Source organism: Mustela lutreola, chromosome 13 (genome assembly GCF_030435805.1).
Source record: "Mustela lutreola isolate mMusLut2 chromosome 13, mMusLut2.pri, whole genome shotgun sequence".
Lineage (NCBI taxonomy): Eukaryota > Metazoa > Chordata > Mammalia > Carnivora > Mustelidae > Mustela > Mustela lutreola.
The window spans coordinates 71528393-71548661 of NC_081302.1; the positions used below are offsets into that span (position 1 = coordinate 71528393).

Here is a 20269-nt window from a genome sequence, read left to right on the forward strand (position 1 = left end):
TTGTTGTCTTGTAATTTTTCACTTCATATTGGACATTTTAAACATTGTAACGTAGCAACTCTCAAAATCAGACCCCACCTCTCCTCAAGGTTTGTTTTTGTTGCAATTATTTAGTAACTTTCCTCAGCTAATTGTTTAAAGTCTGAATCCTTTGCAGTATATTACCACTGAAGTCCCTTTTTAGAGTAGAGGGTCCGCAAATGACAGAGATTTCCTTAAGTGCCTTGAACCAGTACTTCTCCCAGCTTTGCCAAAGGCTCTTTGTTCATATTTGGCTATGGTTTCAGTGTTCCAGCAGGAAGTTGATAACACTGCCTTAGCTTTTATTTCCTGCTTGTGCAGATCACCAATACCAGACAGAGGCGAGAAATTAGGACCTTTTCATACCTTTTCCAGGTATGCACACAGTTCTGCATATCTGCTTGACCTCTAGATTTCTAAGAATATGTTAGAACTTTTCTAAGTCCCCTATGGACATCTCATTCCTGCAGCTATTCTTTTCATTTCTTTTGGTTCATATCTTATTTGGCCCAAATGTTATCTCCATTTCAGGCAGATGTGATATTAAATAATTGCCACTGATTGTTTTTGACAAACATACTAGGAAAAAAACTATTCTCAGTGATGAGCTCAAAGTCACGTTAAATGAAGATAAGCCCTATGAATGGGAGCATTCAGGGAATTGCCAGACAGCTCAGATAATGATAGTCCTTTAATAATGGAGCTTTTGGGGAGCCAAACCCATTCTGCCCTCTCCAGGGGCTTCTAGGCTGTCAGTTTTCACAGCTACTCTGATTGTGATGCTGTTGTTTTTCAAAGCTTCTGCAAAATTGAGAAAAGAAACATGAGAATAGGACAAATTCAGATGCCTCAAATCTCACTGTTCTTACATAGATTCAATAATTTTTTCCTTAAATGAACAGTACTTGGATTATTTCAAGCCTTTATTAATTTTCAAAGTTCTTCAAAAGTTGATTTTTATAATCACTGCCAATATTATTCTTGCTTTTATAGAGTCCCAGAGTGTTAGAGATTTTTATTCCACCATTCCCACTGATGTCACTCACTTACAGTGTTTTTTACTCAGCTTTATTAGAGTATAAAATACATTCAACAAAAATGAGCAACTTAAAATATACAACTTGATGAATTTTGTTAAAGATATAAAGTTGTGTAACTATCACCACAATCATGATATAGAACATTTCCATTATCTCAAAAAGTTCTTTATTGCTGGCATTTGGCAACCACTAACCACTGAACTGTTTTCTGTCACTACAGGCCTACCTTCTCTAAAATTTTGTATAAATGGAATTTTATAGTAATGCTCTTTGCATTTGGCTTCTTTCACTTAACATAATGCCTCTAAGACTCATCCATTTTGTTGCATGTATCAGTAGTCAGTGCCTTTGGATTGTTGAATATTTCCTTATAGGTATGTGCCACAATTTTTATTTCTGTTAAGGGACCTTTGGGTTATTTCCACTTTTTGGTTATTTTCTGAACAAATCTGCTATGAACATTTAAGTACAGATCTTTGTATGGATGTATGATTTATTTTATCTTGGATATATATAAGAGTAGAGTCGCTAGGTCAATGCTAAGAAAATATTTTAATTTTATAAAATTGCCAAATTATTTTCCAAAGAGGTTGTATCCTTTGGAAGTTTCAGTGATTCCATGTTTTCGCTAAAACTTAGTATTGTCAGTGTTTTTAATTTAGACATTCCAGTGTATGTAGTGGTGTCTTATTATTTTAATTTGCATTTCTTCCCTGATTACTGATGTTAAGCATCTTTTCATGTGCTTATTTTCCATTTGAATATCTTCTTTTAGAACTGTATGTTCAAATATTTTGCACATTTTAAAAATCAGATTGTTTGACTCATTATGGAATTTATTAAGGAGTTCTTTATTCTGGATACAAGTCCTTTATGAGATGCAGGTTTTGCAAATATTTTCTCCAAATAGAGAAGCTATTCTTAAGGTGCCAGCAAATATCTGAGTTGAGGGGAGATAAAAGGACCTAAATCTACATGGTCAAATCTAGTTTGAGTCTCTAGCTTTAAAAAATGATGTATTAGCTTCCTGTTTGTGTCAGAAAGTATAAAGCATATTCAGGCATGTGATATATAAAGGATGAGCCCTTTGATGGCTTTTGTATATGTAGTAGATAAAAAACTTTTACATATAATAAAAAGGTTTGTTTGTGTGCTTCCAAAGTATAATGGAAGAACAAGTTTATTAGGAAAGTAAATTTTATAAATAATAGGCAATCTTTGTCTAAACAAACCTGCTACAGAGCTGCCAAATGAGCAACATGGACTTACTTAAACTCTTACATATCATGTTTATTTAAGCTCTTATATATCTCATTATATACCCAAGTGAAAATGTATATGTAAAAGGTACCTCACATACCACTTTTAGCTCTTAGGCAGTGCTATTAACACGTGTGGAACTGGACAAAGAGATAGGCTGTCAGTTATAAGAGCAAAGGCCAATTCCATGCTAAAGATAGCTTCAGACTAAATGCTCAGTTTCTAATCCAGGGCTGCTTATTGTATTTGACACTAATGAATGTGTAGTCAGTGGGTAAATTGGAGATGGCTGAAAATGAGGGGAATCATCAAATATTTTTAAATAAATGAATGACATGAGAAAAAGTTGAGAAATAGAACTGATTTTAATTGAAGCATTTGAAGTGGTAGTGAAACCAGTTAAGAGGCTATAGCCTGACTTTAGGTAAAAGTTGAGAAAGCACCAAAGTAGGACCAAAGAAAAGGCAAGACTTCAAAAATATCAAGGAAGTATAATTGACGGGATTTGGTGATCAAATGAACACAGATCTTTTTAAAAGTGTCAAGATGACTCCATTTTCCAGTGTGGGTGGCCTACTTGGTGATACTCTTAATCAAGATAAGACGTGAAGTAGCAGAAGCAGGTTTTGAAGAGAATATAATGAGATCAGTTTTGAAAGTTGAGTTTAAAGGGCCAGTAGAGCCCCACAAAAAGGGGTAAGGTTTGTGAGTATTTAGAATTCATGATCTTGAATGCCAAAGAGAAGAGTTTCAAGGAGTAGAGAGTGGTAATTAGTGTCCATTGCTACAGATAGGTCTTTGCTAAAAAAAGGTTATGAAATTTGATGAACAAAAAGCCATTGGCCAAAACTGGAAACAGCCAGTTTTGACCATGTCCATCAGCAAAAGAGGATGCAAAACCAGTTGCATATCTTCATACCATGGAAAACTGCTCAGCGATTATAAGGAATGATTACTGCAATACTCAGTAAAATGGATCAATTTCAAAAAATTGTGTTGACCGAAAAAAAGCCAGACACACAACAGTACATACCATGTGATTCCATTTTTATGATAACCAAGAACTAGCAAAATCAGTCTATGGGCGGCAGAAATCATGAGAGGGGATGTGGTAGTGAGGAGAACTAATGGTAAAGGAGCACAAAAAAACTTTCTCATGGGAAAAAAATGTACTTTGCTTGAAAGTAGTTAAAATTGTCAAAACTCATTGAGCTGAAAATTTAAAGCCGATGCAAGAAAAAGTCATTTTGGTCAAAGATGGGAGACCGAACATCTGACTTTTCTTGCTTTCTAAATTTTCACTGATGTAGAGAGACATAACTTCACGAAAGCAAGGAGAGACACCACCACTACAAAATTTTCAAAGCAGAGAGACAGAAAGAATGTAGTAGGGAACTTGGCAAGCCCAAGAAATGAAAGCTAAGTGGTCACTGAAGTAAGTCATAAACTAACTCAGTCGCTACCACAGTAATCCTAAAAAGCTCCAAATGGGGAATGATGTTTAAGGTAGGTTAAAAAGAAGAGGGTTGTTTGAAATTCTGTTTTAAAGTAGCTAGAACCCTCAATTTACTCCCCCAATTTATATCCAGAAGACTTCTTTCCCACCATCAGCACAAGACAAGAAGATTATTGTCTGGAGAGATTAAAACAGAAGTTCCCTATGTTGGGAGACACCAGGCATAGTTGAAGGAGTTGACACTCAACTTGGTATTTACATTCCCAATATTGAGGTTCTTGGCCTCCTTTGTAATTCAGCTCCAGAATATTAGAAAACATACTCCAGGAGAATCTGAGAATTCGAGTGCTGAGAAATCTGATCAGTCCATGATAATAAAATAAAATAAAATTATAATAAGGGCAGCAAACCCCAACTAGAACAGGTCAGATGGCTCTGAGAAAGACATTACAAAAAAATTAGATTAATAGATATTAATAGATTAATGCACTTAGGGAGCTAGAGATAGCTGAGGAAGTATTTGAGTTTTAATTTAGGAAAAAATACATTGAAAACTAAGGAAACAAACTGGATGCATATTAACTCCTGGGATAATGAAAAGTTGAGAATGGAAGACAAAGTCATCAGAGTATGATATACGTGTGAACAACATTTACATGGTCAATAGTAAATGTAATAAACACTGAATATTGATTTATCAAAAAGTTATGAAATTATGACATAACTATAATAATAAATAAAGGGTATGAATGTCTGTGGGGAAGGTGAGGGATGGGAATAAGGTAGTAAAAAACAGATCTTCACTGTTCATAGAACAAAGTCTAAAAATAGTTAAATAATTATTTGACCTGAAAAATTAAGAAATAGCAGCATGGGACACCTGGGTGGCTCATTCTGTTAAGTGTCTGCCTTCGACTCGGGTCATGATCCCAGGCTCCTGAGATCGAGTCCCACATCGGGCTACCTGCTCAGTGGGGAGCCGGCTTCTCCCTCTCCTTCTGCCTGCCTCTCCCCTGCTTGTGCTCTCTCTCTCTTTGGCAAATAAATAAATAAGATCTTTTAAAAATAAAAAAGAAGTAAGAGCATTAACACCAACAAAAGAAATAAGTGAAAGAGTTGCCTCCAAAGAGGGGGTAAATGGAAAAGGACAGGAGGGTATTATTTGACTCTTTAAACCTTATGCATTCAATCTGTATGATGTTTAAAAAGTAATGAGATAAAACAAAACAGTCAAGGTATTTACAAATAGCATTTCATGAAATTGGATTATAATGGATTGAAGAGTGAATGAATGAAAATTGAGACGGTTCTCAGCAAACTGAGTAGGATAAGGAGGGGAATATTGAGGTTGGTAGTATGGTTGCTTGAAGAAAAACTTAGGGTTAAGGGAGAATTAATAGTTAGTGTGATCTTGGTTATTTAGGTAGCTAACTAATTGATTAGTCAATTTCTTCAGGACAGGGATCCTCTTAAAGAGAAGAAAGCAGTTGAGAGAAGCTGCTGAGGGGAGGGAATGAATGAGGTATCATGGTCCCAGATGAAGTGGTAGATGTTGAAATCAATAATAAGGTTAAATAAAGGGTTAGTTTTGAAAAAGAAGAGAAACATCCTGTTTGTGTGTGTGATAAAGGAAAGGATTAATACAAGAATCCACGTCCGAGGGCTTATACTCAGCTGTACTCTCTCATCAGCAGCAGCGGCTAAGTCCTCTGTGTGCGACTGGGATATTTTTCACAATCTGAAATTGGGAGCCAACCAGAAGGAAAAAATGAAAGGAATGCTGGGTAGCAATTTTCGGAGCCCAGCTGAGGCTAAAAATCAAAATGTATTTATTCGTCAGCACGGGCTGCCATAACAAAATACCACAGGCTGGGTGTCTTAAACAACAGACATTTATTTCCTCACAGTTCTGGAGGCTGGAAAGTCCAAGATCAAGGTGCCAGCAGGGCTTAGTTCCTGGTAAGCACTCTCTTTCTGACTAGCAGACAGCCACCTTCTCACTGTTGTTCTCACATAGCAGATTGAGAGAGAGCAAGCCCCCTAGTGTCTCCCCTGATAAGGAACCAATTCTGTTGGATCAGGGCTCTTTCCTGTGACCTCATTTAACCTCAATTATTTCTTACTCCACATACAGTCACATGGGGTTAGGATTGCAACATATGAATTTTGGTGGGGACCCAATTTAGTCTATAGCACTATAATTCAGCACCGAGTTATTTTTCCATTTATACCCACCAGCCCAAGAGCAGGGGGGAAAGACAGATGGCTGAGTTGATACGAATTTGGGGACTAGCATGGTCGAGGCGGCAAATGAATGGAGGGGCTGATGAGAACAGGGCTAAAAGGACTGTTCATAGGTTCCAACAATGGTGGAAAGGGAAGCCAGGGAAAGACTGGGTTTAGATTAGGGACTGAGCAGGGATTGGTAAGCTCCACGGCAGAGTCTTCTCAAGTCCAGGGGCTGGAGCACCAACGGGAGCACTTCTGTAGCACATCTAGATGGTTGCAGTACTTTCTTGGGACATAACTTCTTATTTCTGCACTTTTGACTTTGTTGGCAATAAATGAGAATTATCAAGCTGAAAAGAAAATTTAGGTTTATTTGTAGTAGCAATCATCACCTTTTTCTTTCTTTTTAGACGACTAAATACATTGAACAAGTGTGCCTCAATGAAACTTGATGTGAACTTCCAAAAGAAAAAGGTAGGTGTCTCTACCTTGCTATGATCATGGCTGTATTAACAAAAGAAGCTCACGGTCATAGATTAAGGGCATTGTAAACCCAAGCGAAATTCTGAAATGCCTGATGATCTGTTTGTTCTCCAAATATCTCTTCTTATCATAACCATCATCTATAATAAGTCCATTGGAAACTTGGGCCAGGATCCAATCATTTCACCATTTGTTTTGCTATAGTTTTTGTTTTGTTTTGTTTTGTTTTTTTGTTTTGCTGTTGTTTTGCTCAGAGGGTTTGCATAAAGATATGACATGTCTTTTTGGTTGTATTTTAGATGTTTCGTTAGTTGTAAATATCCACTCCATATCAGAATCAAATACTCCACAGTGATTTGTAGATGAAGAGAATGCAGAGAAGAACCCCTGGGTCCATGCCAAATGTCTTCCATTTCGTCCTTTTCAATGGCATTTCATTTCCACGTATGCTTGAAGATGTGCTCATCCTTGGGCAGGATCATTTCATAATGGTTGAGGGGATGTCAGGGAATGTGGTGACAAGGTCCTGAACCTGCCTCCTCCTCACCCTTCCTCCTCCTGTGCGCTTTTCTCTGGTCACAAGGAATGTCGTTCTGCTTTACGAGTCACTATGCTCCTACCTGTTCTAGGACTGTACGAATGAGCCTGGAGATTTCAGTTCTAAAATAGAGCTGGACTTGATTGAGCTCTTACTGTTTTCTAGGACCTATGTTACGTACGTACCATGCAGGATCTCATTTAACCCACCGAGGTAGGGATCCTATGTGTCCTGGGGGAAGGAAAGTAAAACTTGACCAGGTTGTCATTTGTTCACGATCTTTCAGCAAGTGGCAAAGCTGGGTTTCAGACTCAGGCATGCCTCACTCCAAAACCCACACTCCTCATGGCCACCACTGTGCCGAAGGACCTCGCTCTCTCACTGAACTGATCCTTTTGGGAAATTCAGAATTAAGATCATTCCTACTTTTTTTCATTTTACGTCTCCAGTTTGTAAGAAGTCAAGCCTCAGTATATTTTGAGGAAGCAGAGAAAACATCTTTGAGTTAAACAAAGTGCTCTCTTTATCCTGGTCTACACAGAGAAATCATTAAATCCAATGGATTTTTAGTCACTCCGGAGTAACCTAATCTTTAAAAATAACCTTAACTTGAATTTCTGTTCTAAAATAGCGCTCAAAGGGGGAAAAAAAAAGAAAGCGAATGAATTTTGGTTGACCTCACCTTAGAAATAATTCAGGGTTTGAGTTAGAAACCAAAAGATTTAAGCTAATGAGGTAAAAGAGCAAAAAACAATATCCAAAGGAATATTAAAATATGAGCAATTTGTCTAGGCCGAATACAAATTAAAAATGTGGGAATAAATGTCCCAATAGCTGCGTGGCTGAATAGACCCCTTGAGAAGCAGACATACTACTGGAAGCAGGAGGGTCAGATGTTGTTTTGGTTGTAACACATGGTTCTTATTAAAACCGACACAGCCACTCCTGTGCATCTAAAGCGTGGCTGGTCTATACGGCTTCCTATCCAGATCTGTAGCTACACTGTATTACGGAAGACAAAAATTAATGACATGATTTGTCTTCAGCCAAGTTGAATGATGGGACTCTCACCCAATCACCAGTTTTTCAGAAGCTGTGAGATGTGAAATGGGCCCAGATGCCATTGGCTGGGCTTTTTATGTGTTACCTTCACAAAAGCTCCTCTGTAAATTGGTCACTCCAGTCTTTCTGACATTCTTAATTTCTTCCTGATGTTGGATGTAGTGGCGCACGCCCAGACAGCCCTGGCTTAGCTAGATGCCTCACAAATGCATGTACCCAAATAAAATACTGCTTTTCACGTTGTAAATTGAGAAGACATGGCCTGAATTTTCAAATAAATAATTTCAACATGTGGTCTCCACCGCCCCATGGATCTCAGTAATGACCCACATCGGGGGCTGTGGTCGAAGGAATTATGCAGGAGACCCTGTGTAGAGGCATGTGTTCCTGTCATCTGCCCCTTTCACAAATCATAGGCTCATCCTTTATTTTACTGCAAAAAAAAACAAAAAACAAAAAAACACGAAAAATAAATACAAGCTAGGAATAGGCCAAGTGATTCAAATATAGAAAGTGAAACTTGAGGAAAGCAGCCTGTGACGCTGCAATCATTCTGGAATTAGTGTCTTTGGAAGAAAAAAAGAAAAGACCAATAGTAGCATTTCCTCTAGGTACGTCCCCATTTTAGGCAATTCAAGAAATAAAAATATAATCCTCAGCTCTCATCTGCAGAGGCCCAGACGTGTAATTTTACAGAAGGTCATCCCCAAATCGCCCAACTGTCCAGAGTCACAGTCCTTCTTTCTCCCTTTGGGGCCTCTGCAAGGGCTGTGTGGGGTGGCTTCACTGTGTGGTGAGCAGCAATCACTCGCACAGAGCGTGTGTCAGCCCTGTTCCTCATCATGGACTCCGTGTCACAGACGCAGGGGCCAAAGTGACAGATGCACTAAGTCAGGCAGAAATAGGCAGGGTTTGAGCCCAGATATTTGGGCACTAAACTGCCCCTCCTTGCCTTTCAAAGAATTCAGAACTGTGCTGGAGTCTGAGTGAGCTCCGGAAGCTTGGCCTGAGACAGAGTTTCCCCAGCCATACATACGGTTATATGTTTCTCTTGTTTTTAGAAGAGAGATGTTTCTTGCCATCTGTATAGAAGGCTACGATTTATTTAATGCCTTCATGGAAATCTATCTCTGGATCTCTCACAGTGAATCTCATTGCTTTGCTTTGCATTTCCTTTTTGTTTGATTTTTTTTTTTTTTTTTTAATTCCGAAGAGTTTGGTGGGTTCACCCAAGAGAGAAAAAAACAAGCCCATAAATAGAGAAGGATGGTGAAGCCTCCTAGTTAGGCACGTACTTTTCTTGTGGATCAAATGCTATTTGTAAAGCCCCAAGAAAAATGAAGTCACTCTAGCCTCCCCCGCTCAAGATAGTACCATAAGATTTTTTCCTTGCACAAGAGAAAAGTGTTTCTTCAGAGATTCAAGGTAACCTTCCCTGTCTCTGGCAGAGTCAGGTAGAGAAGATCATTCTCAATCTTGGCCACACACCTCACTGGAAAACTTACTAAAACCCAGCCAAAAAGCATTCCAGCAACTGGCACCCCACCAACAGCTCTGCAAGTAGTACATTCCAGCTTCTGAACAGGTGGACTCAGCCACTCAGCTCCAGTTAATTCTCGTGGAAGATATATTCTAAACTTCTATGTAACTATGCATTCGCTACCTCTTGCAGCTGTGGACTTGGGTGGGGTCCTGTTTCTAGTGTCAAGATATGGCCAAATTCCACCAGGAAAAAAAAAAATTGTTTTGCCATGTCTAGTTGGCATTTGTCTCTGAGGAATATATAATTTCACTAAGAATGTTCTCATTTTTTAGAAAAAAATAAACATCGGCGCTCCCTCTAAATTGAAAACTCCAAAACTACTTGTTTTCAGAAAAGTGTTTCCTCTCCATTATTAACCACACAATTCATCCTTGCTTCGTGATGACTGTAACATCCCCCAGTTACGGTGACTGTTTATGTGGTATGACTTCTCTTCAAAGTCAGTCAGAGGCCGAAGAGTCCAATGAGAGTATCTGTTAAATGAGGAAGAAGGACACGTACACACATAAGACTCTTCCTGAAGATTTCCCAAGAGAGAAAGAGGGACTTCAAAAGGTTCTGGTTAAAGTTATAGTTTTAATAAAGCTCTCTGAAATCACGACCAAAGGAGGAAAGCGACACAGAAACCATGACTAATTGCCACCTTGCAGCCGGCCTCTCCTGGCCTGGGCGCCCGTCAGCGTTTCAGAGGAGCTGCAGCTGTTGCCCAGGGGCCTGGTCTCTGTTCCACTTCACCCACTCCCCGCCTGTCACACAGGCCCCCGTCTCTCCCACCAGATTAGACCCCACTCTACAGCTCCAAACAGCAGGGTCAAATGAGAGAAAAATGACATTTTGTTCCAGCATTCACTTAGCTGGAAAGTATTACAGTCTTGAATTGAAGAAAATTGCATGGAAGTATCCTAGAACAGGAGGATCTATGAGTTGGAAGGGATGTTCTGTCATCTCTTCTAGCCTCTCATCCACTACAGAAGTTACTTCTGCGGGCATCGCTCATAGGTCACTCATCCTCTGCTTGTAAGCCTCCAGACATGATGAGCTCACTGCATTGCAAGGCAGTTGATTTTCTTTCTAATTATTAGAAGTCTTCCAGATAATAAGCTATTTGATCTAAACTTTAGTAAGTTGGGTTCTAGCTCTCTCCTCTGAAGAAGCACCGAAATAGAGATTTCGCTTTTCATACGGCAACCCTTCAGCTCTATCCTCTAGATTGGGGGTTGGCAAACCACTGTTCCTGTTTTTGTAAAGAAAGTGAAAGCTGTATTAGAACAAAGCCCACTCATCCTTCTGGCTATAACAGCAGAGTTGTGTAGGTGTGGCAGAAACTTCGTGCCCCAGAAGCCTAATATCTGTGACCCTTTACAGACAGTTTTCTGAAATCTGCTCAATCTAGAACAAAGTTTCTCAAACTGTCTACAGTGAGTGACTTGGGGTTCTGTTTGTTTTAGTTTTAATTTCCAGTCTGCCACTTACGAGTTTTGTAAAATTCAGTACAAATGAATTATTAGAAATATGAAATGAAAAAAGTTATAGAAAATATAAACCTCACTGTTGTATTATTAGACTCAACAAACACAAAAGTTGCATTCTGGTGAATATAATCAAGCCAAATATAATGGAAAATAGAAAAGAGTTACAAAAACTGCTCACAATTTTATTGAAAGTGTATGTATAGGCAATTGATAAGAATTGTGATTACACTCATCACCTTTTTCTTGTTCAGCTGTTGTAACCAAACAAAAAGTTTACTTTGAAATAGCAGTTTCCCATATTAAATGCCTATTCACACACTTTGATCAAATGCTAAGACTGTGAGTATTCATGACAGCAAGTTTCCTGTTTGTTCCCTAATTTAGGCTGCATTGCCAACAACACTATATTCATGGGGAAGAACGTGTATCTAAATTTTGTTTGTTTGTTTTAATCCTAGTCCTCATAAAGAAACCAGTCTTACAGAGCATACTGACTACAATTGGAGAAGGGGTTTTAAAATAATTTTTAAAAGCTTAAAGTATTCCTTTTTACCTTCTATTCAAGATGAACTAAGTGAAGCTGTATTTTCAATAAGGTCTGTACTGACCTCTTTGAAGATTGCTCAGTCTGGGGACTGGCAGCCCCTTGACCACACTTTGAATAGCTCTGGTCTAGAATTTCTCATTTCTAAACCAAACTCTTAGTTATCTCAATCATCGTTCAGGGGAATTGTGGTTCCTAGGTCCTTGGCTATCCTGATTACTGTTCTCCAGAAATACAGCCCTTTCCATGCACCTCTTAGAATGTTTCCGATGGCTATGACCAGGGCACAACACAGTGGGGCTCCAACCTGAAGTCTTGAGATCCATGCTCTGATCAGATATCCTAAAGTTAGTGTCTCAGTTTGTTAACCAGATTACATGGTGAATTTGCATTAAGCTGAAATCTACAACTCACAAAGCTATTAATAGGAACTGCTATTACATTAAATCTATTCCATCCTGCACGCGCTATAGTTAATTTTTGAAGTTAGGGTCTTTATATTTTACTTCACGACATTTCATCTTATTATCAGGCAGGCCATCCTTCAATTCTGTTAAGATCTTTATACATCTCGGTATCACCAGTCTCTAAAAACAGTAATTAGCTTTATATTGCCCTTTAAGACTTATGTGGCATTTCACATTTAATCTCTTTTGGGTATGTGGACAGATCACGCTAGATGTGTATTATTATCATTCCCATTTACAGCTGAGGAAATTGACTCTCAAAAAGGGTACCTTGTTCAAGATCACTTAGCGAATTACCTTGGGCCGTATTCATACTTTAAAAATGTGAATTATCCTGGCTTATTCAAATTATTCTTAAAATGGACATAACTTTGAGGCATCCTTCAGAGATCTCTCCCTTAGTTGCATTCAGCCTTTTGATCACACTCTTTGGTGTGAGCTACTCTACCAGTCACCAGCAAAACTCTCGTGACATCAAACACAATTAGCCATCTTGGCCACAACAATATCATGAGAACCTCCTGTCAGTTCTTTTGATAGAATCCAGACGTGTCTGGATTTCCATGGTCTACTAAGCCATTGAGATGGGATTAAAGTTTGTTTGGTGTGTCTTTTTCTCATAAATACATCTATCTGACTCCTAGAAATTTCCACTTTGCATTTCTAAGTAATCTTACTGTTTTTAGTCTCAAAACAATTACCAAACAGGTGAAATCTCAACATCTCTTAATCTGTACACTTCCGTAATTATTACTGGAGAGTCTGCTCTATGCATGATAGTCTGCTGGGCCCTGATTTTTTCTTTTAACAACTCAATCTAGGGCAGTGTGATTTTCATATGGTGGAACTTGACCCATTGGTGGGTTGTGAAATCAGTTGGGTGGGTAAGGAACAATATTTTTTAAAAATGAAACAGACCGAACTAGATTATGAAATATCAGTATAAACAAGGATTTTTATTATAGCATTAGTTTGTTTGTTTATTGTAATATATGTGTGCTTTAAGCTCCTATGGAAAATTTTTTATTGTATGTATTTTTATTGTACATACAATAAAAATATTTTATTGTATGTACTATCAATACCTTGAAAGATTCTGCACTGGTGGAAAGAACAGAATCATGTCACAACCCTTGGGACATACTATAATAATTATATGCACAAGGTACAAAAGGAAAATGGGTGTTTTTTCTTTTTTCTTTGTTTTGCTTTTGTTTTTGTTTTGCTTTGGTTTTCATGTGTTTGTTTTGGTTCAAAAGACCTAAATACTGCAAAATTCCCCTGAACCACTGGCCTTTTTTCCAGGAGTTTACCGCTGTTTCACATGACTTGGTTGGATTGTAAATACCTTTCTGTTGCTCAGAGCTAGCATAATAAGCTCTTAGAGTCTAGCAGTCAGGGGCAGACTTTCCAGTCCCAGGCCACAGTGCCCAGCTTGGCATCTTTTCTTGACCAAAATAAAGGAATCCTTATCCAACTAGTATGTGGTTTGTTAGCACCAGTAACTCAGTTTGGGCTAGCTTGAGAGAGAACTCGCTGGAGCTCACACCAAATAGCATAGTTTCTATTTAAAATATCTACTTTTTCTTTAGAAGTTATCCTTTCCTGGCCTCCTCAAAAAGTATTTGCTGAAAGGGCTCTTTCGGAATGATCACTTAATATCAACTTCTTATCACTAGCTTCCTGAAATGTGATATGAAAATCCAGTGGGCTCAAGCTTCAACCTATTATGGTGCCTAATATATAATAAATAGCCCTCAAATATCAAGTCTTGTGTCAGTCACAGGAAAAGGGAAATCAAAAATGCTACGGAAAAAGTATAACTTTGATTCATCATCCTAGAATCTTTCCTTTTTTCCATTTGTACATCTTTTTAAACTTTTTTGCCAAAGCTTCATATAACCTTTTTTTGAACTCAAAGCTAATTTCCCAATGTGATCCCAAAGCTGTGGAACTCTCCATTAGTACCTTAGTTTGTTTGTTTTTTTGTTTGTTTTACTTTCTTCCACCTTCCATCATACATGAATGTTCCGAATTTGTCACTTAGTACAACTCATATGAATCTAAATTTTCAAGAAATAAGTGAGAATGGGGAGATGCCAGTCTTTATTGATGGAGCATCTGTTTACTTTTCTTCAAGACCAGAATATATTAAAAAATTAAGGGGAGTTAAAATGGTCATTAGATACGTAAAAAGATAGGTAAGCAGTCCTCTTAGATAGGCAACAAATAGATAAGCATTTGAGCCAACCCTGGAAAATAACAAACAAATACTCCTCAACGAGGCCCGACTAAATGCATTATTTCATTTAACTCCCTCAGCAAACCTGTGAGGCGGGGCCTGGTTTTCGTCCCATTTCATGAGTGATAGAAACTTACTTTGGAAAAAGTAAGCAGTTTGCAAACAATCATCTGAGCCCTTCACTGAAGTTACCAGAATTTGGAACCAGGTCTTAGAACCAGATGCCAGAGTAAAATGGAATCAACTTAATTCAGATAATAAAAAAAACATGGAACAGTTACTATGTGCTTGACCTTGGGGAGGATATAAATATGACCCTGAAACACTAGCCCTTCTCTTGATGAGCTTACCTCTTACGACTGACGGTGGATGCGAGTGGTATGAGCTTAAGTTGTCATTAGAATAAATGCTACAACAAAGATCTAATCCAAATGCTATAAAGCTCGGGGGGAAAATTAGTCATTGCCTTGGAACAGTGAGGGAAGGCTTCAAACAATGCGGACCAGAGAGCAGAGTGCAGTGAACTTATGAGACACAACTGAAATGAGGCAGGAACAGTACATGGCAGGCAGGTTGAAAGGGCTTTGAATGCCACCCTAAAGACTTCTGTGAAGGCCAAGGGATGCTGAAGGCTTCAAAGGTGGAAAATTACACGATCGTATTTGGATCGCCCTGTGGAAAGCTGTTTAGATGCGGAAGACTCTGGCGACAAGGATTCTAGCCAGGCTTTTACTGTAATCGACCCAGACAGAGGTGCCAAGGGCCTACACCAAGGGAATGGGAATGAAGAGATGAATGAGGGAAAAGATCGGAAAGTCATTTCAGAGTTGAGTCTGGATAATATGCATGACGAGGCAGGGGAAGAAGCCGGTGAATCCATTCATCTTGGAAGGAGATTGTTGTTTTTTGCCGTAGATCAAGGTTTGTCCTGGGCACAAGGATTTGCAAAGGTAAATGAGGCTGTCTCGTTTACCACAGGGAGGCCACAGGGAGCCCAGGCTGGCATCTCACAGACTATTCATACTCAGGCAGCACCCAGATAGGTCAAAGAAATGCATGAGGCACAGAGTGGAAGACAGGGCAGAGCCTGGGGGCTGCCGCAGCCCAGAGATGCACGCCTTGCCAAAGGCATTGAGCTTCAGAGTTGATTAAAAACAAGAAGGCTGGCCAAAGAAAGCCAGCAAGCTGGATTGGACCCTCCTCAACTAGTGATGTCTAGAATGGCTCCCAAGTTTCTATTTAGAGGAATTCAGTGAGTAATTTTGCTGTTAATTTGTACAGGGGAATACACAGTAGGAATCATGTTTGGGAGACTAAAGTAAGGAGTGTTAGCTTTGAGATAAACTGATGCTTAGGTTCAGAAGAGGGAAGCTGGAAATAGGGTCCTGGGGCTCAGTGAAGAGGTTTCAGGAAAGAAGTAAGTGCCTTTTATGGCTGGAGTAAGTTTCTGAACAAGAGAACTTGCAGGTGTTTTATATTTAGACATCTAGTGAGACGGTAATTACACCTCTTTGTAATCAGTCAAGGAAAAGTTCTTGGAGAGGAAGGAAGGATTCAGAAACTCTATGAAAACTGAAGGGAAGAAAGCTTGGCAGGTTGAGAAGAGATCCTCCAGCCACGGGGGAGGAGGAGGAGGAGGGCGTACGGGAGGGAAGATGGTGGAAGGACAGAGGGATGGCGAGAAGACAGGCGTGGAAGGAAGGAAGGAAGGGAAGGGGAAATACCTCGCCTCTGAGCTCCCCGGTTTCCCACTGCATCCGAGCCTGGAGATGAGCATTTTCTCTGATGTTTTTCAGGGTGACGACTCAGATGAGGAAGATCTCTGCATCAGCAACAAATGGACTTTCCAAAGAACCAGCCGTCGGTGGTCTCGTGTGGACGACCTGCACACGCTGTTCCCCGGAGGAGACCGGAATGGGTCATCGGGAGACGTGAGGATGAGAAACACCACGAGCAGTGAAAGCGTCCTCACAGACCTGAGTGAGCCCGAGGTCTGCTCCATTCACAGCGAAAGCAGCGGAGGGAGTGACAGCCGCAGCCAGCCGGGCAGCAGCCACAGCGCTGGCCGGGAGCCGTTCGACTGCCCCGGCCAGTCCTGCCCCGACAGCCCGGTCATGCTGGATGCCACGTTCCTCGGCAGCGGTCTCCCACAGTCCCCCAGAGACGTTCTTAACTACCCCCTCCACCCAAAGAATGAGAAACCCACCAGGACCAGAGCCAAGTCATTTTTGAAACGCATGGAAACTCTCAGAGGGAAGGGAGCACATGGAAGGCACAAGGGGCCCGGGCGGACCGGGGGCTTGGTGATCAGCGGGCCTGTGCTGCAGCAGGAGCCGGAGGCCTTCAAGGCCATGCAGTGCGTCCCCATTCCAAACGGAGATCTCCAGAGCTCGCCCCCCACTGCCTGCACCAAAGGGCTCCTGAGTGCCAGCAAATGGGGTAGGGAGAGCAGCCAGTCAGAAAACAGCAGCAGTGGGGTGAGCACGCCCGGCCTGAAGGAACGGAAGTGCCAGGAGGCCAACAAGCGTGGGGGCATGTACTTGGAAGACCTGGACGTGCTGGCCGGGACAGCCCTGCAGGATGCAGGCAATCAGAACCACATGCATGAGTTCCATTCCCAAGAGAACTTGGTGGTGCACATCCCCAAGGATCACAAACCGGGTACGTTCCCCAAGGCGCTGTCTATCGAAAGCCTCTCACCAACAGACAGTAGCAATGGGGTTAACTGGAGGACCGGCAGCATCTCCCTGGGCAGACAGCAGGGCCCCGGGGCCAGGGAGCCTAGGCTCATGGCGTCCTGCCACAGAGCGAGCAGAGTCAGTATCTACGACAATGTCCCGGGCTCCCATTTGTACGCCAGTACAGGAGATCTTCTGGACTTGGAGAAAGATGACCTCTTCCCTCATTTAGATGACATTTTGCACCATGTCAATGGGCTCCAAGAGGTAGTGGACGACTGGTCAAAAAATGTCTTGCCTGAACTGCAAACACATGATGCATTGGTTGGGGAACCCGGCTTATGCCCCTCCCCATCTCCTAATCAGATCACCTTAGATTTCGAAGGCAACTCTGTCTCCGAGGGTCGGACGACACCCAGTGACATGGAAAGAGATGGAACATCTCTTAATGAGTCGGACGCCACTGGGGTCCGAGAGAGGAGGGACTCTGGTGTAGGGGCCTCTCTGACCAGGCCAAACAGGTTGGTGGCATGATTTTCTGAAATGATTTTTAATCGACTTCATAGTAATTATGGTCTGTTTATCTAACACACATTTATAGCATGCTTACTAAGTGCCTGACGCTATTTGAACTGTTATCTGCCGTTAGGAAGTATATGAACGGAAGTATATCTTTGCTACAGATGTTATGATGATTGAATCCATGTTAACTCACGTTCATTTCTCTTTGTCCTTTAATTCAATCTTAACTTTCACTCCAGAAAATGTGTGTGTGTGTGTGTGTGTGTGTGTGTGCAGAGCACTCTGCTAGTCACTGTCAGGAAATCACTGGAAATAGAGGCCCGGCGCCTGTTTGCAGGTGCTTCCCATGACCTTGTTGCCATATTAATTAAAACGTCCCTACCTCAGATTTTTAAACTTTTTTTTTTTTTTTTAATCCTGTGAGAAACTTCTGAGACCTAAGGTGTATACTTCACAAGTTTATTTTGGCTTTAAAATGCCAATTACCAAGTACATAAAGCTATTTTACAAAGACAGATTCAGAAACACCTGCAAGAAATGGCCCCGGAAGAGCGTCACTAGTGGAAACAGTCATACTGTACATGCTGCTGTGTTCTTGTGGAGGTGGATATGTCCCTGGGGGTTCGCTGACCTGTCATCTCTTCCGCAGTGCTCCTTCCTCTGTGCCTGCCACCTTCAGGTTCCATGTCTACAGCAGGAGAATTCGAATGCAGACGGGAAGGCAGTGCAAAAATGATCCAAATGTTCCAGAACATTCTATATCTTGCTCTCCATCTCAAGCTCTCCCTCTGTCTCTCTCTCAACACACACGCACACATGCACTGTCTCAGCTGCTTTCAACACTTCGGGAACAAACTTAGGAATAAACACATAAAATATATTAGGCTTATTAAAACCTTTCCCGGATGTATCAGACTTGAAAGCCGTAGTGCCTGACGTTTCCTCTCTGCATTGGTGTCTTCTGTTCCATTTGCTTTGTGATTTCTCTTGGCTCGGAAGCTATGTTGATTAGCCACTTAAAAATCAGTAACATCCTGTGTTTTCCAATAACGCATACATTTGGTGACTGGCTTCTCTGGCGGTCTTTCTGGTAAAGGCGACTCCGATGGAATAGTTTCCAGCTCTCGCACCAGCCCCAGGCGTCCACAGCGCCGCACATCAGCAACCAGACGGCCGGCCAGCTGAACCTGCTCCAGCGCTTCTCGCTGCTCCGCCTCACGGCCATCATGGAGAAGTACTCCATGTCCAACAAACACGGCTGGACGTGGTGCGTAGCGTGTTCGCTCAGGAGGGGATCCTTTGTTGTAGAGCGAAGTACCCAGTTGCAAAGCTTCGGTAGTGAAATTCGGACCTCTAAAGAAGCCCCTCGTGGCCTTCACTGCCGATGTCCCGAAAATAAGGCGGCAGTTCTGCCTCCCGGTCCACCTTCTCTGCCACAGCAGCGCGGACGGGATGCAGCACTGCTGGGAGCCCGGGCTTTATCTGTAGCTCCTGTTTAGCTTCCAGGGAAAGCAGTCAGGTCTCGAGAAGGAAATAAAGACAAGAAAAGGGTGATGAATGGTGAACAGAGGCATTAAAAAGAACTGTCCATAAAAGAATTCTGGCAGTTTGCAAAGAAACAGCTATCACTTGTACCTTCTGGCTCAATGCAGGGCTCACCACTTAGAGCACTGATTCATTCAAAGGGCATTTAAATCTTCAAATGCATTCCGGCTTGGACTGCAGTGGCAAATAAGAACAAAAATATGCAGTAAATCTTTGTCATAGGGAACTGACAAAAGCAGGTGTTGAAACCTAAATATGGACCTGTTTTAGATGAGCTGGGGGGGTTGAAAAAATATAAAATATGTCATTATTTGTCTTATGTTATATATGATGTATAGAGAGAAATCGACAGTGCCTTTAGAAAAACATTTTGGGAAGTTATAAATTGCATGTCGAATGAATATATCCTTTTGTATTAAAATTTCCTTTAAAAAAGTACAGCCGATTCTAGAGAAGTAAGGATATAGCCAAGAAGTGTTTCCTCTTCTCCTCCAACCCCAGTTAATTTCTAATTCTTACAGTTTTTCCATTTGTTTTGTTTCGTCTTATTGGGGACAAGTGCTTATCTCTTGAGAGGTGTGTCCTTCACAATTAAAGTGGAAAGTTGTCCCCTTGACTTGAGAACAGAGCCATAAATCCATTCCGCCAACGTGAATCATGCTGTTTTATAGTCAGAGATCTAACATAGGCAAGGGGCCCACAGAGTACTTCCATGTCATGTGATTAATTAAGAGGGAGATGTTGAATTCCCCCTGTGCATGTTGGTTGTTCCAACAAAAGCTTGGCTTTCCTCTTGCTTGCTTTCACAGCCTCTCCCCACAGGCTGCCCCAAGAGGTTTGCATGACCTGGTTTCTGTGAATTCTAGGTCAGTTCCAAAGTTCATGAAGAGGATGAAAGTTCCTGATTACAAAGACAAGACTGTCTTTGGTGTTCCTCTCATAGTTCACGTCCAGAGAACAGGACAGCCCCTGCCTCAGAGTATTCAGCAAGCACTCAGATATCTGCGTAGCAACTGCCTCGATCAGGTATGGTTGTAAATCCCAAACACGGGCCTGGATTTATGGAACGCCGGACAAAGTCACATCTCCCCAGCATCACCTAAAGCATGCTCACTGAAAATAAAAGGCACTGTGATCTCGATAAGTCAGTATTTAATTTGCCCAGGC

General features: G+C 41.1%; 1 protein-coding gene across 8 annotated transcripts in view; it reads left to right on the forward strand.

The window, feature by feature from the left end:
- Positions 1-20269, forward strand: part of STARD13 (StAR related lipid transfer domain containing 13) — a 522962-nt gene that overhangs the window by 479688 nt on the left and 23005 nt on the right. For 6 of the 8 annotated variants that reach the window (XM_059144444.1, XM_059144447.1, XM_059144448.1 and 3 more), the window contains 4 exons: positions 6417-6480; positions 16154-17556; positions 18654-18824; positions 19912-20128. In XM_059144444.1, coding sequence (XP_059000427.1) covers positions 6417-6480; positions 16154-17556; positions 18654-18824; positions 19912-20128 — 1855 coding nt within the window. The remainder of the gene's footprint in view (positions 1-6416; positions 6481-16153; positions 17557-18653; positions 18825-19911; positions 20129-20269) is intronic. The other 2 variants (XM_059144446.1, XM_059144445.1) reach the window with 1 other exon arrangement.